Source organism: Colius striatus, chromosome 14, assembly GCF_028858725.1.
Source record: "Colius striatus isolate bColStr4 chromosome 14, bColStr4.1.hap1, whole genome shotgun sequence".
NCBI classification, from domain to species: Eukaryota; Metazoa; Chordata; class Aves; order Coliiformes; family Coliidae; genus Colius; species Colius striatus.
In genome coordinates, this window is record NC_084772.1 from 19,097,193 (window position 1) to 19,123,326 (window position 26,134).

Consider the following 26,134-nt stretch of genomic DNA (forward strand, 5'->3'; position numbering starts at 1 on the left):
GCATTGAATTGGTAACTTTGTGAAAATAAACTGTAGGTGAATATACCAATGGTAAGATCCCAGTGTCTGTTACCATGATGAAAACACTGAAGTAGAAAGTGCTTATATAGACTTTAGCATGGAGGTAAATAACCAAAATATGCAAGCTGCAATCTCAAACAAGAGAACACAGCACACAGCACTATGAACACAGGGAACAGCTTTCTTCAGTCTAACAGTCCCTGTTCAAGAGCTTCTTTTCCTTTGCAAGTGAAGCAGCCCAGTGTAAGGGACAATGATTTGTCAGGTAGGATGTGAACCAGCATATTCAGGAAAAATATCCCCACTATTGTTTAGTAAAGTGTTACCAACTCCATAGAAGGGAACACTTAAAAACAGCCATCAGCTGCTTTACTTTGTGTATCAACTAATTGCACTTGAAGAAAATGTGGCCAAAAGGGATTGTACTTTGGCTTTCACATGCTGCCTATAGCTCAAAGCTCCATCACTGGTCTAGAGTAAGAATAAAATGGGTTTCTCAAAAATATGCAGTACTTAAAGAGCGATGGGCAGCACCTTCCTGCCAGAAGGCTTGTTTGGAATGGAACTGTTACCTTTCAAAATCAGTTAAGTGTTACAAAGGAAAACTGTCCCTACTGAAAAGTCATTAGAATCTTTCCAATGATTTGAAGAACCTGCCTGCTTCTTAAAGCTGAGATAACTGCCCAGTAAGTTATTCTGACACAATGAACTTCAGGAAAGCAGGCTTACTGCTGCTGCATGTAGTGCATGCAAACTCAGGAATGACCCTTTCTCCCCAGGAGGAAGAAGGCCAGATGACAATTTAGAGTTGCATAAGTAAAACAAACCTTCTGACAGGACTATACTGTCATTACCTGGTAAAATCCAGATTCAACAGGGCATGAATCATGCAGAACACACCTATGCTCTAGCCTGTATTCTCTAAGCAGTGGCTGTGCTAAAGTGTGTCATTTGTAATTAAATACAATTTCACCTATAATGATATGCTACATTTTGCTTTAACATATATGACCTGACTCTTTGTTACCACACAATAGTTTATTTGATTTCCTTAAATGACATTACAAAGAGCCCAATGCTGGTATTACAAGGGATATTGATACATTTCTTATCTTCACAAAACCCCCCCTTCCCCCAGCTATTATTGTGAGCTCTTGTTACAATTTCCCCTCAGTTTTGAAGAACAGCTCATCATACTGGCTTCATGACCCAGAGGTGCCAACATGGTGGTCTTCAAGGAGCAGTTGGAGGGGTGGTCCACAGAGCTGCCAACTGCCACTAGTGCTTTCCCACCCATGCACTCCACGCTGGAGAAGCGTTGCAGTGATTGTCAGCAGGATCCAGCGCTGCTCCTGTTTCTTTACAAGTGATGTAGGGCACTCTTCAAATACCTTTCATTGCTGAAATAATGTAACCAGGAACTCCAGGTCCATCAATGGAGATAGCTAAAGCTTTCTAACACAAGTATTTTGAACAGGTCCAGCTAGTTGTTACTCAAAGAGAAGCGAGGCGTTAAAGCTCTGACTGGATTCTATCCCTTTTTGTTACTCAGTGTACCATTGCTTTGTACAAGCCAATGATTTAAACTGACAGACCACAGACACTTCCATGACCCCATCCCTATTCTGTCCACTATCTCCCTTTTAATCATAATTATTGTTCAAAATCATTGTTCAAATGACACACTGTTTTGAAGCAGTTTTACAGTGTTAAACAACTTTAAATCCCAGAGAGAGATTTTTCATAGTCAGTAAGTTCCTTGTCTGTCTAAACAGAACAGATTTCAATGGCAGTGGTTGCTCAGGTTCTTCTCAGTGATGTCCAGCGATAGGACAAGGGGCAAAGGGTACAAGCTGGAACAGAAGAGGTTCCAAAGAAACATAAGGAGAAACTTCTTCAGTGTGAGAGAGCACTACAAGGGGCTGCCCAGATGGGCCGTGGGGTCTCCTTCTCTGGGGACATTCAAACCCACCTGGATGAGTTCCCATGTGACCTGCTCTAGGTGGTGCTGCTCTGGCAGGGGTTGCACAGGATGAGCTTCTGAGGTCCCTTCCAGCCCTTAAGATTCTGTGATTCTGTATTACAGATCTCTCTGATATTAAATCTCTGGTTTATGTTCTAGGAACACAGAGGTATGGTAATACCAGGAGTGGGACTACAGTTGTGATGTTCAGTGTCTCATGCTTCCAAAAATCACCTTATTACACCTATGAGGAAACAACATAAAGTCCTCAACTAGCTGAGTGACTGATGCTCAGAGCTAAGATGAATGCAGAGCTTCAATCTTGTGCTTCACTCCATAAAGTCACGTAGGACAAGTTATGGTTTTCACAGGACAGGAGTCACTGGATGTCTGGATATCAAACATGAAACATCTAGAAAAAGTATAGGAAAAAGTGACTTCACAAATACACCCAGGGCTTGAGATCTGTAAGATCTGTGTTTTAATAACACAACTAATTGATCCTCATAACAAGAATTCAAAAAGTCAAATTACAGTACACAAATCAAAATATAAACTAGCCTGTCCCTAACTATACAACATACATCAGAATGCAAGCTCTGTAACAATATAAAAATGCTTTTACACACAGTAGTTGCAAAAAGCTGTTCTGTAATTCCAAGGATTTGTAGAAAAAAAGAGAAGTCTTTCAGGATTCCTCTCAAGTTATTGGCAACCTGTTGGGGGAAAAATCATGAAGAAAATATGTATTACTGAGAAGAATTCAGAAAGTCATGCTCATCAGAAATGTTCATCTGTGGGGTTCAGGCTAAGGGAACTGGCACTGCTGGTAATCATTTATATTTCTGTCAAATATCTCAAAAATATTACACAGAACCATTATGTTTGGACAAGCACTTGAAGCTGCTGCAGTCCCAGGGAGATCCCAGGCCCTCAGCACCTCAGCTCCACACCTTTGGGATCCCTCCAGGGCTGGGCACTGCCCCAGCTCCCTGGGCAGCCTGGCACAGGGGCTGACACCCCTCTCAGGGAAACAGTTCTGCCTCAGCTCCAACCTCAACCTCCCCTGGGGCAACTTGAGGCCGTTTCCCCTTGTCCTGTCACTTGTTACTGAGGAGAAGAACATGAAGAAAATAACTCTCCTCCTAATACTGATGATGCAAATATCCTCGGGCAAGAGGCCATTAGGAGCCTGCTGAGGAGAGCTTCTTAAAGCTTCTTGTATTACAACAGAATATATCATTCTATAGATATAATTCTGCTCTGCCTGAATTTCAGACTGCCTCCCAAAAACAAAGTCAGTATTTCAAGTGACCCAAGGATTTGTTTCCAGTCCAGCAAACAACTCTCTCACTTTAACTCTTGTTAGTAGCAGGGGTCTTGTTCTCGCCTTCCAGTTCTTCCACTCCCGCTTGTGTCATGAGGTCTGCTATGTTCTTCTCCAGGTCATCTATGCGACAGCTCATGTCATCAAGTGCACACAGTTAAGGAACACAGCTCCAATCCAGCACTGCTTGGGGTTTTTTTTGTTTGCTTGGGTTTTATTACAGCTTTGCTCAAACTCTTCTGGATATTTACAATGTCTCTTACAAACCCCATTGGTAAATATACTTTAAGATACTGAAGGTTCTGTAGTGCAAAGCACTGATTTGAAAAGGATATTTCTTCCAATTATTTGGTCAGACATGGTTTGAAATTTGTCCTGCATTTGCTGAAGTAATGTCTGCACCTAACAGAAAGGAAAAAGAGGTCCATTTTGTTTTCATTAAGGAAGTTGTTACAGTATTTAATCTCATATAATGAGGTATACACAATGTTTTCTTTCATTGCTGATCTTATCTCTGCACAAACTCTGCAGTATAAACCCATACTTAAGTATCCTGTTGTTACTGAGTGCACACAAAGCACTGAGGCTCACTGTAAACCCGTTTAAGACCTAGAAAATGCCCGAGTTCCTCAGCCAGGACTCAACCCACAGCAGCTGCCTCCCACGCCTTCAGTTAAATCACATGCTTACAGTTCTTCCGCTATCGGAACAACAGCCTTTCTCTCCCTACTCCTAAACCCCGGCAGAGCTAATTCCCCTCTCGGCCAGCCCGGGAGGCGGCACCGGCTCAGCCCTGCGGGCAAGCGAGGGGCTTCAGCGCCGGCAAACCCGCCCGCGGCCGCGCTCTGCCCGGAGCCTTCCCCGAAGGGCTGGGCAGGAACAGCTCTCCACAGGCAGCGGGTTATAACGACACGCCGCTGAGGCGAGGGGAGAGCCGCAGCCCCTTCGGCAGCGGCCAGGCTCACGCTCACCCAGCCCCGGGGCCACGAGCGGGGCGAGGCCGGAGGCTCTTCCTCAGGGAGGCCGCGGCCCGGCCGCCGCAGGGCTGTGCTGCCCGGTGCCCCCGCGGCGGCGGGGGCGCGGTGCGGGGGCGCGGTGCGGGCTCACCACAGCCGTCAGGTCCTGCACGGTCTTGGGGTCGGTCTCGGCCATGGCGGGCGCTCGGCTCCCGGATCGTCTCCACGGCAGCGCCGCTTCCGGGTCGCGCCCCGCGACTTCCGCCACCGCTTCCTCTCGCGAGAGGACGGCGCCGCGGGCCGCGGTGGGGAGCGCGCGCCACGGGCCGGAGGCGGCAGGGAGCGGGACGGGGACGGCACTGACCCCCGACAGCCCCCGGCTGCCCCGTCCCCATCAGCCGGCTGCCCGCCGGGGCACAGTGACCCGCACACGCCTTGCCAGGCGGAGCCGTGTTCCCCGGGCTGCAGGCGGCCCACCCGCCTCTGCCCCCGCCACGGCTGGTGTTGGCCCCCTGGCAGCGCGGTGTGAGCGTGTGGGCCTCGCCTCTGCTCATGAGGGCGGGAGGAGTCTCCTATTAACAGCACTGGCACAGCTGCAGGGGATGGGAAGGCATTAAAACATCTTCCCCGAGCGTTAAGCCCACATGTAAGCTTACACTTAGGATAAAAGCTTTCCTCGTGCAGCCATTTGTTTTGCTCATGCCATTAAAAAGTAACTTTGCGAGATGGAGAGATCACAAATCCCCATCCACACTGAGAAATGATGCTGCCTGAAGAGGCCTTTCTCCTTGTCATCGCTTAATTTAAAAAGGAATGAGCAGTTAAGTCCAAGCAACAAGCATTTGGAGGCAATCTGGCTTCAGAGGGGCTCACTGTAGGCAGGGCAGCACTGCAGATTAGGGATGGAAGTTGGGAACCTTACATAAGTGGATTGATGATTAAAGGGAATGTATTTGGATGGCACATTGTCTGCATGAAAGAAACTACAAATAACAAAGTTGCATGCATTGGGTTAAATTCCTGTCATGGCCTTCAAGATAGAGTAAAGCTTCATAGATTGGATTTTCCTGTTGGGGATGAATGGAGGATAAGCATTTCCTAAGTGTTATGTTTATAAACCGTAAACTACTCATTGGTAGTTTTTGTTATTGAAATGAGTCAATATTTACACAGTTTGGTTGTTGTTTACCCAGACAAGATCTAAACTGCAGTTAACAAAAGTATTGCATATGGATTTGTGAATGAAGAATGTTTCCTGTCAGCAGCAGATCTCAAGTGTCTCATTTCACCTGAAAGCCAACACCACGGGCTGACACTGCCTTATCCCATAACTAGTAACAAACGGGAGGTGTGGGGCGTTTGCATTATTAATGTGCCTTTAGGAACACTGCAGTAGTCATAAAAAAGCCACAGTTAGTGCCAGCTTGGGTACATTTCGTTATCTGTTTTAAAGTAAATATGGCATCTAATCATGAAAAGCTGTTAAGAAATTAGCTCCCATGTACTTGTCTGCTGCGTTTACAAGATTCCATTCCGTGTTCCATTGCTGTGCCTGTTATCTTCTTAATATTTGCTCTTCTTAGGTAGTGCAGAAAAGGGGAGAACTCTCAAGAAACTTCTTGACATGTCAAGCTACTGGAAGCCATTTCTGTCTCTTCTGGCCTCCCAAACAAGGTGTCAAGTTTACAACCCATAGGCTAGATGCCTGCCCAGAGAAGACACGTGGTCCAAAGCCCTCTACCTGCAGCAGCCCTCCACATTTCAGCATGTGACAGTGCACATTCCTTTATTGGTTCTCCGTCATTTAACAAGACAAAAACATGGATCAGCCTGATTCTCCATCTTTTTCTCATAGATGGTTTTGTTACTGCTTGGCCTTGAGAACAAAACATCACTGGTTTGACTTCACCACACTGTTCCCAACTGTGACAAGTTTAAATAAGTCACTTTATAGGTTCAACTGGTGCCTCTCCTAGCACAAACATCTCAAAAACATGTTCTGGTTTAGGATATGGACAAACCCAAGGTGGTTTTCATGTCTCATTTAAAATGTGTCCTCTAAACTGCCATAACATTCCTTGTTGTGCAGGGAGTCCGACTGACAGAATGATTCCTCAAGCCATTAAGGTGTTAGTGTCAAGTGGCCACACACTTGTTCTCATAGTTTTAGGATCTTTTTTTCATGTCAGGATAAACTATTTGCATTGTTATTTTGCTTCCCAGCATGGCAGAGTTAAACAATGACCGACATAGAATCATACAGTCATAGAATGGTAGGAGTTGGAAGGGACCTTTAGAGCTCATCCAGTCCAACTCCTCTGCCAAAACAGGTCCCACGTAGATCAGGTCACACAAGAACGTGTCCAGGTGGGTTTGGAAACCTCCTGAGAAGGAGCCTCCACACCCTCCCTGGGCAGCCTGGGCTCCCTCATTCTTGCAGTAAAGAAGTTTTTCCTTAAGTTTAAGCAGAACTTTTTGTGTTCCAGCTTTTTTCCATTACCCCTTGTCCTGTCACCAGATACAACAGAAAAATGTGGTGCCCCAGCTTCCTGACATCCACCAAATGTTTGCAGAGTTTTGTCCTCTTATTTGAGACTGAACTGAAAGAAAATGCTGTGCAAGGAGGACTGGTAGGATTAATGACCCTTTCACAGTAATGCTCAGAGACTACTAAAATGAATGGAGCTGTGGAAGGCCAGATTCTCTTGATAGCTTTTTCCTGACAAAGTCTTAATTTAAAGCATATAGAGAAGGAAGACTTTTAAAATTTACAAGGAGCCTGTTGTTTACCTTAAAATGAAAGGAAATTTGTGTAGATAAATTTAAAGGCAGTTAATGAAATTGCTTGAAAATGCAGGGGTATGTAGTTCCAATGCAGAGTGATCGGCCCTCCTATAGCAGTAACTCATGGTCAGGCTTTGTACAAAAGCAGACACGCTTTCATCTTCCCAGAGAACTCAAAATGAACTTTGCCTTTGTGGAAACATGATACGGATTTCTGGTACTGGCATCATTATGTCTGATTCAGTTCCTGTTGCTTTTGGTGATGTAGGATTAAAGCTCAACAACTTGGAAAATAAATGCTATTAATTTAACAGTGTTTTTGTTTTATTTTGGTGCCAGTTAATGCCAAAATCACCAAAGGTAATTAATTCTGCAGTTAGTTGTGTACTTGTGATAGGCCTTCTTTCCAGTAACCATAGCACAGGGGCTGGGAGGAATCTAATGAAATGCTGGTTTAAAAGGGCAGAATAAAATTTCCCAAAGGCAACTTTTGCAAAGACAGTGGTTTGTACAGAAGACCCCGTTCTCACCAGAAACACTGTTGTTGGTTCTCTGATGACCTCAGGGTTGTGGTCTTATATTTACATCTTTTTTTAAATAGTGGCTTTTCCAGAGGACCTTGCTCCTGGCACAATTCTGCTGCTAACAATTTAGAAGAGATTATATTGTTAGATCTGTGTTTCCTCTGAGATGATAAATAGCAGCAACACTTGTATTGCTTTGACTATTGGTGTTTATTTAGGCCCCCTGATGACTTTCAGATAATTGCAGTAGTTCTGAGTATGGTTTGGGTAACAACTGTGCACTCAAATGCGTGTTCTTGCCTGCTCCCTCCTTGGAGTGTACAGAGTTTATGGATCTTAAGACACTCAGCACATAAAAATCAGAGATACTTTTTGTATTCCAGCCAGAGACTTATGATGAAATCTTGAGAATGAAATTTTAATATCTCAATTGCAGCCTGAGTTGCTCGTGGCAGAAATTCTTGGGTAAATATCAAAATAAAACAAATAGAGCTCATTTATTACTTCCAGAGGAATAACACTCCTTAGAGGCTGTCAAATATACATGAGGTCAAGACATATTAAGCAAAGAACTGTGCTTAGAAAACAACTGTCAAGGGAAAAGTGAATGTTCAGTATCATGACTCATGTGAATATTTAACTGGATAAAGCACAAATTATGGAAGCAGCAAAATGAGGTCTAGAATAAATGTGGAAGGTATGTGTATTAAACCAGAACTAAATGTGAAAGTGATTTGTATTAAACCAGCAACAATTCACTGGGCTTTTTCAGGTTTTTCTTCAGCAACTGAAACAAATACCTGTTGTCAGAATACCTTTCAGATGAAGTTAACTCTTGTTACAAAGTGAAATGATTTTTCTGGTGGTTATTCCTCTCTGGTAATTTATCTGATGTTTTGCACTTTCAGTCTTTGATTAGCTTGCTGTTACCTACCATCTGAGCTGATCAAGGGCACCTCAGATCTTTTGGGCCACACAGAGGAGCAGAAGGACTCTGTTAAGACTAGACTGATTTAATTTTAGGAGGTTGGAACAAAGGAAGGTGAGAGATGAAGAAATGAGAGATATTATCATATTTAATATATTACCCTTTTAGTGTCTCATTCTTCCTCTCTGTCCCACTTCATTCATGTACACAGACACTTCAGCATGTTTCCCCCTTAGCATCACTACTAAACCCCCTGTGAATGAGAGAAGAAAAGCTTTTGTAATCTATACTTTCTTCAAGGGAAAAGCTTGCTGATGGTCAGTGATCACAAGCTTCCGCTGATGTTCTGGAAGGAAGAGGATGTTGCACTGTTCTTCCTTTAGATTTACTAAGCTTTCAGCCACAAAAAGCAATCAGAAACAATGCCAAAGTGTGATGATGCAAAGCAATATTCATGGCCTACTAATAAGTGCTTTGTAATTCATGGTAATATATGGTATTGCTTACTGGCATCTCCAAGGCCAGGACAAAGAGGACCTATGCTCAAGGAACAGCCTTTAAGAGGACACTGAAGAGATTACAAGACTATACTTTATTATCTCTAGTGGAACCAATAGTTCTATAAGGAAAAGGACAAGTCATACGTGCAAACCCAGACATTGTACTGGTTAGAAAAGTCAAGTAGATACAGGTACTCTTGTTGACAGGTAGATACATTGTTCATGGGTGAGCCTTAAAAGAAACTACAAAGATACATTTTGCTTTACACAAGCCATCTGTCCTCTGGTAGGTTCAGTCTTCAGAGATGTAGGTCCAAGAATCTGAATGATCAGCACACATGATCAACATGATGAGCATGTGTACAAGTCATTTGTTAGCCATCCATTAAGGGCGATAATTAAATTCATCAAGGAAAATGTATGATTGTACAAGAAAGGAAAGTGTAGTAACTATATATAAAGTCATTTGAATTTTGGTGTGTTATATGTGGAAACATTTTATACTGAGCATGAAAAAAGAGTGCAGATGGGAGAGGTAGGAAAGGGTAGACCTCAAAAAGAGACCTGCCTTAAAAACTGCACCCTCCAGTTCAAACTCTGCCATGATAAAATTTTCATGAGGCCCACTGAATCCAGAATCTCATTATTTCTGATGAGCATCTGCACAGGACAGAAACATTGGGCTGTGGAATTGTTTCAGCTGAGTGCCAAAGGACCAGGAGGAATTTCTATTGGAAGGAGTCTTCATTAGTGTGAAGTTGTGTGAGCTACTCCTTGCCTCAGTGCTACTGCAGCTAAGGCAGGATGAGGACAAAAGTAAAGGGCCTTTCTCTGCTAACACAAAGTATTGCTATCTTGGTCTCCTTTGGATAGTTCTAGAGATAAGTCTCTCTGATACCCAGTCTTTCACTGGTGGTTTCACATCCATCCCTTATTTGTTGCCTCTCAGCATCAAATACCGTCTGATTTTTCTGTGCAAACTCAGTCCAATGTCAGTGGAAGGGAATGGGCTCTGGGAATACCTTACAGGAAGAATGTCAATGAGATCTGAATCTTTCATCCCAGCTGTATGCAATGTAGGCTGTGCAACAAAATGAAATGGGTTTTTCTCACATACATTGACATTTATGACCTGTAGTGCCTGAAGGCCTCCATTTTTAGAAACCTGAAGTCCATATTCTCCTTCAATTATAAGCATTCCAGAGGGCATCTCATTAAGGTTCCTGAAAAAGCCAAGTATGCCACAAATATGAGGAATAATTTTGTAGGGCTAATTAAATGTAAGTGACTAGATTTTCAAGCAAGTAATTAGTAGGAATCTTGGCTGAAATGTTACATGGCAAAAGGAAATTTGCAGTGCAGAGAGAAGTTCATAATGGAGATGCAGTTTCTTCTCCAGGCAGTGATGCCAGTGAAATATTTTGTACCTTGCTGTGTCTGGCAGTGGTGCAGGTGATTGTTCTTGATGTTTTTTAGTACAGATCGCTACCTCTGTTCACTGATGTGCTCCTTTCAGAGTTACTTGGATGGCCATTGTCCTCCTAACCCAAGGGCTGCAAGACCCTAATGAGACATGAAACTTGTGTCCAGGATCACTGAAAATCACCATCCTTTGTCCTGATTTATGGAATTTCCCGGTGATGCATCTTCAGAGCAGGGAGAGATCAAGCTGGTTTGTAGGTTACACTGCAGGGAGAAGAACCATCTTTTAAGCGCAAAGAGAAACTTATGCATCAAGAGATGTTTCAGGGCTTTATCTGCAAACACTAGGTTGATATTATAGCATTGCTGCCGAGTGCTCAAGGGTAGAAGTCAAGCTAACATCTGACCCACTTCAGTGAAAATCCCTTGGATGATGTAGTCAAACCATTTTGAACTCGACTTTGAGAATGGAATCTTACTGTTGGTGTTCCCAAATTAAGCAAAGGATAGGCAGTAAGTGCTAAAAAATGTATTTAGTTTTGCAGTAGTTTTTCAGAGCTGGAGGAGCTGGAATTGTGCTTTGGCAGCAGACTGGTTTACTTGCAGCTTTAAATTGAAATTATAACAAATGGAACAACTGAATGCTGTTTCTGCAGTCTTTGCAGTTCAAGTAACTTGAGCCAGGGAATTACTTGCAGGTTCACAAGAGTTTAGTACAATGAATTTCCTTTATGGTCTCACTCAGAGACAGATAAGCCTGTGTTTTTGCAGTTTTATCCTGTTAGTTTGCCCTGTCTACTTCTTTGCCAAAAAAGAGCATGTACTAAGAGAGTGATCCTGCACATTATCCACAGCTGTCACATGGAGCTGCAGGATTTAACTGTGTTTGTTCTGCAGGGCTAGGTCAGTGTCACACAGAAGGTGGCAAAACCACAGCGTGCAAAACTCCAGTCGTTTCCTTGGGGAAGGTGCTGTAGGTTATAGAGTGTGCCAGACACTAAGTAAATGTTGTCCAGTCTCTGGTTTAAATACTAAAAGTGCTCTCAGAGGTGTTTGAGCTACAAATGTGGTAATATTTCATCTCATCTGGAAAGTTTGAAGAACAAAAAATGAATGTAATACAAGGTTATGGTAGCAACTTCAGTAAGAGACATAAATTAGCTTGGTTTATTCTTGCATAAGAATCCAGTGTGGGGTATGGGAAGAGGTTACAGGTTCCAGCAGGGTGAGGGAGGCATTTGCATCCAATGATTGTTGAGGCTTGAGTGCTGTAAACTACATCTGAACAGTGACTGTAGCCACATGGTAAGATTATTTCACCTTTTTTCATGAGTAATTATTAGAGTTTTCTGAGAGACCTCAACACTGTTATTCTCATGTCTTCTAACTCCGTTTGTTACATTTGTCACTGTATTAAAAGAGCTCTAATGATTAGACATTTTTGTTTGAATTACAGCTGTTGTCTCTGTTTAATATATCTCCATGTACAACTTGTTTACTGAAGTCTTCATTTCTTTCCACAAAGGTAATAAAATGATTTATTTCCCAGTGTTAGTTTTTTTATGCACAATAATGAAATCTTCCTTTATTTTGTTTCTTGACTTCTTCTGGATGAGCAGTTAAGTTTAGGTAGTGTCTCACGTTGTGTGTGTTAACAGTCTACCCAGAATTAGCTGAAAACTCAAAGGATGACATTTCCTTGAGTATTTCTTAAAGAATTCATTGGCATTTCCGCTGCTTCAGATAGACAAAATTGGATATATTTAATTATAAATACTTCATGTGTGGAGGAGAATGGGCAATTATTGTCAGTGTCTGCTCCACTAAGATGATTATTCCCTCTGTATTGAGTTAAAAGAAGTTTGGCAAATCAATTACAAATTTACAACTACATATCCAAGACTAAAATTAAGGCCAGTCAAAATTTTTTCCTCTTTGAAATGCGAAATGTTTCCTTCCAATTCCAGCTCTATAAAGGCAGGAAAGAAAAGTGTCATCTGGAAAAAAGGTGGACAACTTTGGAAGCCACCAGAAAAGGAGATAGTTACATGGTTGTGCAGACACTCTGAATAATGGGGTAATTATAAAGACTTTACAGAATGTGCAAGTGTGTAACACTGGACATCTTGGGGCAGTGATAGCCAGTTCCTACTCGGGATGAGCACGGTGTTAAACTCCCGTTCATTCCTGTGCAATAACAATTAGATCAATGCTGAGGGGTTTTTGCAAAACTCACCCATTGAGGAATGAGTAAAACCAGCATTTCTTCGTTCGGTATCATGATAAGAAAGGAAAGGTTTTGTAACTGCAACATCCAGGCAAATATGGGTCTGCATTTAGCTTCCCAAGTTACTCATTAGAGTGACTTCTTCATTCCCCAGCCAAGCCGTGCACCAGCGCTCACCACGCAGTGATCTGCGGTTGTCTCATCCATTGTAGGTGGACTGTCACCCCCTGTTTGCAACATGAATGTATCTGCTTTAGCATACGCTTCTTTAAATGTCAGTAACCTTACAAGTAATGCCTGCAGTTCCCTGTAGCTGTCCATGAGCTAAAAGTGCTTTTGATGATGGACAACAAAAAATAATTCCTGCGTTTTCACCATCTTTTGCCTGACATTGTTCCATGTTGTGAGCAACTCAGCACCGTGCATAAGCACTAAATACTATTCTGTGCCTCAGATCTAGACAGCTGGTTCCCCAGATTTTGTGCAGAACTCTTTTACAACCCATTTACTTGGCATACAACAGTTCCCTGCTAAATTACTCACTTTATTCTGTGGCCAACAGACTGGATGTGTGTGACATGTCAAGTGGAATTCAATCACTATATCAGATGTAAACAAGCTCTCAAGACTTGATCTCTTTCAGAAATAGAGACTTTGATAATGTGATCTCTCCCAGTCTGTCCTGAGCACTCCCAAGGGAGGCATTAATAAAGGCAAGGCAAGATCCTCGTCATTTAATAGTAGTGCACTCTCTGCCCTTAGGCCAGTTTAGATTCAAGTTGGGGGTGAGAAGAAGTAAGAATAAGAAAAAGAAAAGGCAACTTGCTCACAAGAATCCACAGCAGAAGCCGCTGAATTTAAAGGGGTCTCTCGAGTAGCCCTGAGGGGTTTGGAACACACATGGATCAATTTCAACAGACAGTGGAGCAGAAGGATACAGCAGTAGATTAGTCCTAATACTGGACTTGAGTCTCTGCTAAGTTAAATGAGACTCTCAGTGCAGGGAAAGCAGATAATGCATGGCTGTGAAAACAGTGTCTGCTGATCCAAATGTCCTCTGTTTCAGTTTCTAAGTAAACATTTCCTGTGGGAATGTGTGTTCTTCACACTGGATGCACTATGTTGTATCTGTGATACAGTGATTGGAATGTGTTATAGGGCCAGTACATGATGAAGACAAGTTTTTAACATCTTGATCTCTTTTCTCCTTATATGAGTAATATGAGTGGCATATTGAAAAGAACTAGTTCTTTATGTTGTTAGAAACTGTACAAAGATGTTTGGAGCATGTGATATATGAGAGTTACACTTGTCTGTGTGTGAGAGACTGTATCTGTTCCTGGATCTGAAAACACTGCCTGTTTTTTTGACTGCATTGCCAGAACATGGTGATTTTCAGTGAGGTGCAGCACATTTGCACACATTTCCCTTGATATTCAATAGCAAGTCCTTATTTATGCAAAAAATGCATAACAATACGATATCAAGCTATGTGCAGGTGTGCTGCTGTCATCTCCTCTTGCATGAATATGGTTTTGTCTGGCTCTGTACAAAACTGTGAAGCCTGTGCCAGGCAGAAGGTTGTTGAAAGGATCACGTAGTCATAGCCCGTTTGAAAGAAACAACCAGTGAGTTTAAGAAGAAATGAAATGAAACTTTAACAATGCCCTAATTGCATGGCAGTAAAATTCAACTCTTATAGTTCTGGTCACATTATCTTAGAAATTCTTTGACTGTATCTAGAAGAAATCCATTAGAAGCGTAACCTGAAAGGGCTATGAAGAGGTCACCTTTCATTTCCCTGCTCCAAGGCTGCATGGGCTGAAAGACTTCAAGCAATATATTGTTTCCAAATTGTGTCTGCGTGCATGACTGCCAAGGGAAGAGTTCAGGTTATATACTGTAATTTTCCTACTTTCAGGTGTCAAAATACATAACTGGAGCAGGGTCAGTAACACATAGTCATATAAGAGAAAGATGGAAACTGAGAGGAGGCACATCTTGAAAATAAACTGGACTTGGAAAACAATCCTGGAAACAATGGGATAAATACTTGTGAATCAATACTTGTCAACCTGTTATTTGTGCACGTGGTGATTTCATTATTCAGCCAGCCATGAACAGAACTCTGTCTAGAATAAACTGTTGAAAAGAAGCTAGTGCATTAACTAGAGGTAATAAGGTACACTGGCTGGTTTAGTTACCACTTCTGTTCACATCTGCACCAGTAGTGTCTAGGGAACATGAGCAGCAGTAGACTCAGGGCACCTGTAATTAGTACTGCAAATTGCTAAATTGACCTTGCCAGAAGGAATGGAGCAAAAGTTCTCCTGTTAATTAATTTTCTCCCATGCTTTTGTAACTTGTGCATATAGTATGGAGATTTTAAAAAAAGCAGGCACCAAAGAGATGGTCTTAGGGTGGGAAATGATGGATGAAATACTGTTAGTTGGGCATTGGGTTTTTACCTGTGCTAAACTGAGGAATATCAGCATTACTGAATGAGACAAGTGCCAGTGGTTTGGCTGGATCTGTAAAGAAGAAGGAAGAGGAATAGCACTTCTTTCATCCTTTAAATCAAAGCCAATGGCAACCATTGATTTCATCAGGAAATTATTGTTACCATCAGGAGGGAGTCTAGGGACATTCCTCCCCAAAAGTTCCTTAGCTCTACAAGGATGAAAGGGTTGCTTCATTTCACAGTTTCTTGCGTTTAATTTTCTGCTCTGACTTCATTTCTTCAGAGTGGAGGATATCAAATGACTATCCCTGCTGTTCTGTGCTGCAGTCCTGCAGCCTGCTTTGGTCAGCTAGGGAAAGATCGCCTGAGCCCTGCCTGTTACTTTCTGGGGCAGAACTGAGGCCAGGAGCTGCACAGGTGGGTGTTGAAGCTGGTTTGTACTTGCAGCAGAGTCCTTCTCTTGGCAGAGATTTCTAGTGCTTTATCAAACTATCTGGCTGCATCAGTTAATTGCTTGTTACAAAGTCGTGTCAGAATACTTAAAGATCCCAGTGAACTTGATAATTTGATTTTTTTAGTAGTTTAGGAGACCTCAGTTGTGCTGGGGCAACACAAAAGCAATCCTACAACCTGCAGCATGCATGCCTGCTAAAGGCAAGGCTAATCAATCAGTGCAGTTGCCACCACTATCTATGTAGTCTGAGATGGAGTTTGACTTGAAAGATGAAGAGGAAATTAAGCATAACAGAGTGATAATAGAATGATCAATGCTGCTTACTGCAGACTTTGCATGTTGCTGAAAAGAAGATATTTTGTCAATGCTAGCCACAGATGTGTAAATGAGGTGCTAAGTCTTATCTGAAATACAAAACTAAATGGAAGTGACCGGTATGGTAGAGTTAACATTGCTCATTGGTGCTTTACTGAGAAAGCAAGAAAAACAAGAAGGATGAGATGATGTCCCAAACTTTCTCACTCAAGAAGGTGTAGATAGTTCTGGTGGTTGTCACTGAATTCCTTTTTCTGAGTATTTGAGTCATGGTTCTGTTTTCTCTCATAATCACTGAGTATAAAGAAGTGATTTTCCTCTAGCACCTGAGTAGCCTGAGTTGTGAACCAGAAATTCGTCATCAAAACTCTTATTTGTTATCGAAAAACTACTTTCAATGGCAATAAATGATCAGTTTGGGATAAAATTGTTCTCTTCAATGGTATCTTCTGTAGAAGGAGCCTTCATTCAATAATAAAATTTGTGCTGAGTATCATGGGCCCCAGATTCATCTACAACGAAGCTGTTTTGGTCACCAGAGTGTTCCTGAATACTGATCTGGGGAGGAACGTGCTTATGTCTCACCTTGGGAATCCTCCCCACTCAATAGGATTGGGCTCTGTAGCAGACATGTTTGCATAATGCTATTTTGACTTTTTTATGACATAAATAGTTCCCATAAGGGAAAATGAGACTTCTGAATATCTGATTGCTTATAGGATCTAGCATTTATTATTTATTCTACATGCTTTTATCAGTGGGTGTTGCTAAAGAGATATCCTCATCCTCGTGGCTTCCAGTGCTTTTACAGAATGTCAGGTTCTCAGGAAATCCTTAGGGACCTTCATCCATTTCCCATCCTTCCGTGCACGTAAGAGTTTCAGTGTCACTCCAGCTATGTTATTTTCAGCATTCTGAGTTGCTGCAAAGACTTAGGGATGGGCTTCCACACCCCGGCCTTATTTCACAGACACCGAGGTCCTTATTCACAGCACATAATCCGCTCTCTGAAATGCTACTTTCCTCACTAATGTCAGATGATGAACCAGATAATGGGATTGCCTTATCCCAATCATATGCTTCAAAAATCTTGCAGGGTCAAAACTTCATTATTTTAATCTTCCACTGGCCACTGTGTGAACTCTTTCAGCTCACTGGGGCTTTTCTACAAAATGACATTACCTAACAGTGGATTGTATGAAATCTTTTCTAGTATCCTCAAATAGTCAATAGCTTTTTAATGCAAGACTTTGTTCTCAAATTCCTTTTCTGTGTAATAAACTTTTATTTCTTGCCATTACTGTCCATTCAAATACCCTGTCATTTAACTTTGGTTTTAATGTTAAGCTCAGGTTAAACCCATCCACACATCGATCGCCGCTTAGCTTTAAACCTCTGAACATTGTATAGAGCTTTTAATTAACAGAACAGATATCTATAGTGAATCATAGCTGTCTTCTAATCCAGAATGACTGTAGCAGCCTGACCATCAGCTGAGCAATTCTGTTTATGGTTTAGATGATGATCACTACATCACTGTTGATGCTCTGAAATTGGCATTGTCAAAACAGGAAGCTTTGAAGCAAACGGGAGAGAACTGACTTGATACTTGGGGATTCATTTGAATATGGAGGCCAATCACCAGTTTCAGAAATCATTTGGGTATTAGAACCCTTGGGGGTCTAGGAATTTTTTGGAGTGCATTGCATTGAATTAGGCATTCAGAGAGAAATAGCCTTGAGCAAGGGCTTGTCATGAAGCTCTGCTCCATCAATGTCCGTCTTAGGTTCTGTTTCCAATGCACTGTGAGTAAATACCAGTCTCCCAGTATATGACTGCATAGTTCCTTGACATTCATTGCATTCCAAATTAGTACTGTTGAGGATTTTCTTCTTTTTCCTTTACTGTTGTGAAAGGTTACATTTAAGTATATACATTTTCAAACTTGATGCAACCTGAGCCAAAACTCTGGAGTGTGTTCACCAGCCAGTTGGATTTGGCCAAACACCTTTTTTTATATCTCAGTTGATAACAGATATTAGCCTTGAGCTCTAGAGCTTTGATTACATTTAAATCCTAATTTTTTGAGAGATCATGATCAGCTTGTATTCCAGATCAAGCATTGCTTGATGAAAATGGGTTAGAGGAAGGAACAGCAGTGAGAGCTTACCATGTTCTACTCCTTGCAGCTCACCCTGCCTGCCTGGCAAACAGGCAGCAGAGCTATTATCATTCAAATAGCAATGAGATGTGGGATTTAGGTTTTTCAGGTCTCTGCTTTTTATACTCTTATAATAGAAATCATTAGAGAGCCACTGAAATATTTCATTTATCACAGTAAATTTAGATGACTCATGACATTAAATACAGTTGTGGGTCTGGGTCATGATTACTGCCAAGCAGGGTCCTGTTCTGGCTGAGTGAGGATGCGTTCAGTCAAATAGCTACATTATTATCCATCATGGCTGTTGAGTAAGGCCTGTTTCTTCCCTAGCAATGAGGCAGGTAGGAAAGTGTCCAAGAGAAGTGTCTGCCTCTTGCATCTGAGGATGAATTCAGATTCAAGTTTTCATGCTTTTGCTTGAGTAAATCAAAAGAGTTTGAGCTAATTCAGCCATTCCAAAATGCCCTTTCCTGCTCTGCGTCCAACTCCTGTTCATACACTGGAGGAGAGTTATTACCTACGTGCTTGAGAAAAGGAAAGGAAGAGGCAGGCATCTCTGGAGCTAGACAGTGATGAGGTTACAAGGAAATTATGCTCCCAACTACAAACACACAGAATTATCACATACCATTAAGCGTTTCTCTCTTCTGTCACATAATTTATGTCCAATCTGTCACGACAATCTTGCTCTGGCATTTGAATGAATCTCAGCCTTTGACTCCCATCCTCTCCAGACAGGTTTTTAGCTTGACAGCCAAAAATCTGCTAGTTTACAACATAAATTCCCTGTCTTGAGTTCCAAACACTGGCTTTACAAATTGCACTTTCATTATGTAAAATAAAGCAATTTAGATCCATTGACAGTAGACACAATGCTTGGGTGCACACTGCTTGGCCTGATATATTTGATAGCTTGAAACTAGCTGCCTTTGAAAAGTGCAAGTGCTTCTCCTGCTGCATGATCCTTGTGTCTATAAGCACAAACCTACTCATCTTCTAGAATGAGGCAGGTCAGTTTTAAATTCTGAGTTTAGCCATTTTGATCTGGAATGAAATGCATAAATATACCTTAATTTGTTTCTCTTGCTTAGGCTTGCTTGTTTAGGCTTCTGTTATAAGGCTGCTTATTAGCAATAATAAACTCATGCACTTTTTTTCCTCTGAAACACAGGCAATGTATAATTATGTTATGATTTATTTTCCAACCTGAAGATCAGAACCTGAAGTATTTACTCAGACAGAATTAGAAGTCAAGGAGAGTAATCAGTCATTCACAACAAGGGAGCTGTAATTCTTTCTATGTCCATTTAGTACACTGAGTACAGAATAACCCTGTTGCTAAGACCTCTGATAAATGCAAAGAATAAAAGTCGAGTTTCTTATTTCTAATGCACTTTCACTCTGAGCTTTATTAATGCAGTAGCAGTGGTAAATGGTAGTTTAGCTATTCTAATGCCAAAGATACAAGGTATTTTTGGAAATGCTGATAATTCAGGACCCCAATCACCTAGCTAAATGAGAACACTGGATAAGGCAGCCTCAACTTTACCATTTCCTTCCATATGGATATGGAATATTGGTGGGATTTCTTTCACTGGTCAGATGTGCTCCAAAAGCTACCCATTGTGTAAGATTGTGTTTGGTTTTGGGGGTGTGTCACTGAGTTTTGGCCATGACATTTTCCTCTTCTCCAGTCCATACTAAGTGTTCCTGATGGATAGTTGTCCTACTGTGTGTTTGCAGATCCCAACCACTCGCTACAACTTTGGATGTAAACAGAAAAACTTCTCATGGCATGTAAGGAGATACAGGATTACAATTCAGCTATGTTTTCAAGGCAAGAGACAGCCCACTAAGAAACCATATGAGCAAACAGGCTGATTTGAGAAAGAGTAATCAGTATGTCTCTAAAAGCATGATGCCTATTTTCAAGCCTGAGTTTTCAGGTAGCTGTAAACCAGTATGTAGGAAGTGATTTTTCATGTCTAATTTAGTAAAAAGATCATAAAACTTCCCAGATTCTGCATCCTTTTAATTTCCAGCTGTCTCAGGAAAGAGCTGTCACCATAACTCTAAGTCTCAATGTACATTTAGTTAACAAAACACTTTATTACATCTCTCCATAAGTCTTGACATTAATAGCCAAATGTTCAGCTTCTTTATTCTGGTGAATGGTGAGTTTAGAGTAATAAAATATGATGGAATCAGTATCAACCAAAATGATTATTCCATGAAAATGTAAGTAATTGAGCAGACAGGTAACCATACCTGGATCCCAGGAGGAAGTCGGCTGTTAACATAGATGTTATCACTTTTTAGGAATTTCAGTGGGTGTTTGGGGTTTGTTTTGGGGCTGTTAAAAACAAGCCAGCACTCTGACATCTTTCTTGTCCCTTAGAAATTAACAGCACAGAGGCAATCTCATGCAGTTCATTTAAGAAATTATTAGCTGAAGCACTTAGAGGTTGGTTTTGTTTGTGTCAGTGGAGTTAAGCTGTTTTCCACCAGCTGAGGATATGACAGGTATTTCCTTGGATTTTCCACAAATCACTGCACATACAGTATTTTGGGAATAAAAATTTCTGACTGTGTGGTTTTTGAGTCATGTTGTGTGTGGAAGGACTCTAGGCCCTACCTGTAGGATATACACAGATGTATTTTGGTCAAAACACCCAGGAAATGCTGCTGTTCATACCTTGACTTCAAAGCAAAGTTAGAGTGATGCATATGAAATGGAACAGATCTTCTGCCTTCTGATTTTGGACCTGTTAGGAAAGCTATTTTCCAATGGGGAAAAAAAACCCCAACTCTGCCATTATGTTCAAGCTACAGGAGCTGTTAGTCCTCCAAAATGACTGTTTGTAAACAGTAACATCTACTGAGCTCTTCCTTCCATTTTTTGTTCAGCTGGCCTGCACAGGACACAGATAGATGTGCTCATGCCTTACTCTTTTGCAAATGCGGCTCTGGCAAGTGTCACTGCGGCAATGTCCACCAAAAATGTCACTCAAGAGAAACATTTGCCAGATCTGCCTGTGGGTTGAATGTAGTCTTGTCTCTCCCTCTAAGAAAGGCCTTTGGGAGCCATAGAAGAGCTGGTAGTGAGCCACGAGTGACTTGCAGCAGATGCTAAATATTGTAACACTCAGAACAGTCAATTTTTTACTGTGAGATCTGAAACTCTAGAAACTTTATTCATTACTGGGGAATGGTTACTGTGCTTTTAAGGGACTGCATAGAGGAACTTGTGGGAACAGAACAGGCGAGTAAGTGTATATATAAACTTTCCAAGCACTCCCTTAGTCTGAAGTATCCTGAGTTTAAAGCTACCTCACACTCTCAGTTGTTTATACAATGGTGCTTAACACTGAACCTCACTGAAACTAGAATCAGTAAGAGGGTTCCCATGGGTTCACTGAACACTCATTTGTTTCATGTTTCATGTGAAGAGGTACAAGGCAACATTACGTAAGGCAACATATGTAGGAGGTAGAGAGAAAAGCAAATTAGAGAGAAAAGAAACAGGGACTTTCAAGCTGCTTGTAATTTGTCTCACCTGGTTGAGGTGAATGTTTCATGTACTTTATTTCTGGTAAGTAGTCTTAACATTTTTCTCCTGCAGGTTGCACTGTCTATGGCTTGTCAATCTGTGCTGAGTTTCAGTCTCAAAGGACAGATGGTTGTGTACTGCAAGACTGACAAGAAATGGTAAAATTAATTAATTCAAGAAATCAAAGGTGGTTCTTACATAGTCCAAGTGTAGGGGATGTACTGTGCAGCCCCAAGACTCCAGTCCTGCTGCTGCCAATTTCTTAGCACATCACTTCATCCATGTCAGAACTTTCTGGAAGGCAAAAAGTGCCCACTACCAACTGCTGGGTCCAGACCTTGCCACGGGAAAGATCTGACCCCAGAGCAGATGAGCAGGAACTTCCTAGGTGACCTTTCCAGCTGTCAGAGGGTCATCCCACTGAGGTGCCTTTGATCCTGAGGAGAGGCATAAACTGATGCATTGCTGTTAAGATAACAAATCTGAGCAGCTGCATCTGTTTAATTGGTACTCTCAGCAGAACGTGACTGTAGAGGGAGCCTGGAGGAAAGTAAGACATCACTGAGATATGAATTGCAAATGTTTTAAAGCTTCACTCTCCCCTGGATAAATCCTCCTAGGAGCTGTGGTAATTGTGCTATTACCATTCCTGGACAAACTCCTGCACTTGGATGAAAAGTTTCTTACAGTGCAGGAGGGCATCTAACAGAAGTATACAAGAGATTGAGTTAATATGTGGCATTTGTCTGTCATACAGCATACTGAAGATTTTCCAGCACTACTGAAGATATTTGGACATCTCAAAGGGTGTTTTAGACCATTTTCACAATTGTCTTCAGGAGTTCAGTGCTAAACTCCCAGATTTTTTGCTGAGAACTGTGAAGGTCCTTAAATACTAAAAATCTCTTAAAAATGTCCAGAACCTAAGCCACCTTTGAAAATCTTTATTATACAGGAGGTATATCAGTTGCTCTGTGTCTTACATTGCCAAGAACTGTATCTATCATTCTTATCTCTTACCCATTTATCAGCTGAGTGTCACTGATATTTCCAATAGAGACCGTGGTGAGTGGTGCTGCCAAAAATGTAGTATGTGAAGATAAAGTGCAAACTTGATGTAGAGTTGTATTAGGGGGTTGGCTCCACATTCATTTTCTCATATAAAAAATTTATTTCAATATCATGCTAGATGTTCTTAAATGTGTAACATTGCTGCCTAGTCAAGAACCTTTTCTATCAAACTGGATGTAACTTTTTCCATCAATAGTACATTGTTTTTACATTGAGAAACAGAGTGCCAAAGCGAAAGCTGGAACTTGCATCTGCTTTGGATTAGATTTACAGACCATCATGGCAACAAAAGAAAATAAAGACATTGCTTATGACTTGAAATAATTTGATTTCAGGTTTTGCATCCAGAAGCCTGATTGTTACTCTCTTTTGAAAGTAATCAAATCTTGGCAGCACTGGCCGTTGTGTGAGTGGCAGTCCCTTGCAGTAAGGGATTTATGGTAGAACACAATGTGTTGAACTGATCCTGTTCTCTTAGATGGATCCTACAGCTAATAAGTCAGTGAGGAGAACTTGAAATATGCTTTATACTGTGGATTCAAGTTAAAATAAATGCTGAGTCTGCCAATAGTTTTCTTTAAAATACACATAAGCACTTTTCACAGCATTTTGCTTCTCAGTGGTTTGCTGAATAGCTCTTCAAACTTTGCAGCAACCTGATGTGTCAGCCTTTTCCAGTTGTGTCAAACTGACCACCAGTGCAATAAAACAGTTGCCTGATTTGTACAAATAGTCATTATTAGTGCTAAGCTGTCAGAAAAATGAGCAGGAAGCTGGTGCTTCCTGATGCTTGATGTTCTGTAATACAGAATTGTTGGAAGCTGCATTCCTCTGAGAAGTGGATGGGAAAGTATTGCTGTTGAGAAAAACTTTGTCTTCCCAAGGCAGCAAGGGGGAAGCCAGCTTCTGAGAACCTGCAAGCTATGAGTTCTTTTTCTTTCCTGAAAAAGAAACAAAGGATTTTGTCCTACTTTTCTAGAGATTAGCTTTTGTTTAATCTTCCAATCTTCTGTCATAGCAAATCACCGACTAATAACAACATACTAGTTAATCCTTATGAAACATGTAGTGATAATTCAGCCCAAGAAAGAATTCATGTTTTACTTCTGCCGGCTCCAAGTTTGTGCTTAAATTTCTGTTGTTACAGGAGAAAAAAAGATAGTTTTTTCTCTTCAGTTTTCCTTTTTTTTCCCTCTGAACTCTGAAATCATTATATTCCTAGATATTTCAGGCATCCTCATCACAGATGGTAATTTCTTACTGGGTTTCATTTTATAGTCTCTTAGAGCAAACCAAAGGTCCCTTCCACTTCATCAGTAAACCAGTAAGAAGAGAAAACCCATTAATTACAGGTGGTGTTTATGTCTAAAGGTCTGATTTGGCTTCACATAAATCAACATTTTTAATTGTCTTGGAAGAAAAACAGCTCTTTAGTAAAAAGAAAGGAAAAATCTAGAAATAGAAAGCAATGTGCAGCATGTCATTAATGTTTTTGGTTGCTATGAGGACAAATATTTACTTCAAAACAGTTTGAGAAAAAAATGTCACATCAACCATTTCTCTTAAAGACATTTCATCACTATTATGGTCATTCAAACACCCATATATTATCAATCTACTGCTTTCTGCATATAAAAATCATCCTGAGACTGCAGGTTCCACAGCAGCAATCACACAGCCTGGCAAAAAGGTTAATTAAGTGTAAAAACTGCTAGGCCAACAGAAAATATCTGACCAGGCTGAGATGTGCTTTAAGCTACTCTTCATTTACCCTCTGTGCTGCCTCATGCTTAGTATGTAACACTTAAACAGCTGAGGGCTTTTTCAGTACATTAATATGTAAGGAGCAGGGAAGTAGAGATTCAGCTTTGGAACTTTAAGCCGGGTGTCAGCTTTGGTTTTCAGCTGCAATTTGGGGAAATCTTGTGTGGTGCTCTCCCAGGATTTCAGTCTCCACATGTTGTCAATAATGTAATAAAGATTTTGCACTGGTCTTGTGGGACAAATCTGTTTGTTAAATCATTCTAATGAACATAGTGCTTCTGCTGTTAATCTTCCATATGTACAGCTATCAGGTTGGAGGGGAGCTGGTCACATTTTTATTGGGTGCATGACAAAATACAGGCTGGACAGTACTTCACAGACAAGTCAGTAAACAGTGATAATCAGTGAGACCTGCTGATGACAAGCTTTAAGACTGCAGTTAGAGCCACATTTCAAAGTGTGCTTTATGGAAGTGAGACAGCTCTCTTACATTGCACTGGTTCCAGCCCAGTTCCCTGTGCACGTTCTTGCCACCTTAACCTTGTCTGCAGTGCTTCATTTTTCTCTTTTCAATCTGCCTCCTTCAGATCTTCCCACTGACTCACTCACTGGTGTATCCTTCTGAGACATTTTAAAAATAGATGACTGAAAATAAGAACATTACATAAAAATGTGGAACCACTAAGACACATGGAAAATGTTCATAACAAACCACTCTCCTTCCTTTACGTTTTGCATTGACCATGAACTCTCCTGAGCAGACATCTTCATTCTCTCTACATGTAATACACACAGCATACAGTGCTGCTGGATCTACAGTCAGTGATGAGTAACCCTGTGTCAGACTTCAGCCATTTCAGTGGCTTAATGTTGAGGAAAAATCTACAGTCTAGGCTGGATGATCAAAATCATACTTTTAGGCTTCCAGTTCAATGGAGTCACATTTGTAGGTGCTTGCCCATGGAACATGGTACAGTAATAACCTCTGTGTTCAAGAATCACACTACTCAGTCTAAAAACAAACCATTGTCACAAATATGGCAATTATAGATAAAATAAATTTTATCTAGAAAGAGGATGATGGAATTTAAATCTTTTAAACATGACATTTAATCTTTTGGCAATATAAAGACTTGAGTTAATTTTCAATGTTCCCTGTTTTCCTTTTCCTCTTACACTACAAACTTGGATTGTCTTTTGAACTGTGAAAGGAGCTAGTACAAAATCTATAACAGAACCTGCTGCCTTTTTAATGGGGGAAAAAATACCCTGAAAGTGAATTTCTCAGAGTGCATAACAGCATTCTTTTGCCATCCTATGTCCTGGGAAACTCGCTCTGTCATTTTCCTTCCCTAAGGATATTACCTTCTGTGTAAGGATATATGTTTGGGTGAATGCCAGCTAAAGCTTTTCCCTTTCTCCTCTTCCTTTTAGTTGCTTTCAGGACTTTACAAAGAGATAGAGAGCCACAGCATGTGAAGAAACATCTTGGTGTTAATTAACCAGGCTGGGGGATGCAGGACACCTGAGATCATTATAAATTGGTAGGGGCTGTGTGGTCAGTATGTTGGCAGACAGGAGGAGAATTTAGGCTGAAGGAAATTAGAGGGGTTTTCCTCTGTCAATCTTTAAATTTAGAGCTAGTTTCTCTTGCATTATTTATTGGTTGTAGAGTTTCATGTATCCCTCCTGAGTGCTAGAGG

The 26,134-nt window shown here is 41.2% G+C and overlaps 1 protein-coding gene across 1 annotated transcript; it reads right to left on the bottom strand.

Moving 5' to 3' along the window:
* Positions 1-1,040: 1,040 nt before the first annotated feature.
* Positions 1,041-4,516, bottom strand: HSBP1 (heat shock factor binding protein 1). Its single transcript, XM_062007356.1, has 4 exons — positions 4,419-4,516; positions 3,647-3,713; positions 3,339-3,458; positions 1,041-2,700 (listed from the first exon to the last, which is right to left on the bottom strand). Exons 1-3 carry the CDS (start codon positions 4,461-4,463, stop codon positions 3,340-3,342), a joined length of 231 nt encoding a protein of 76 aa, XP_061863340.1. The 5' UTR covers positions 4,464-4,516; the 3' UTR covers positions 1,041-2,700; position 3,339.
* Between the last annotated feature and the right edge of the window lie 21,618 nt (positions 4,517-26,134).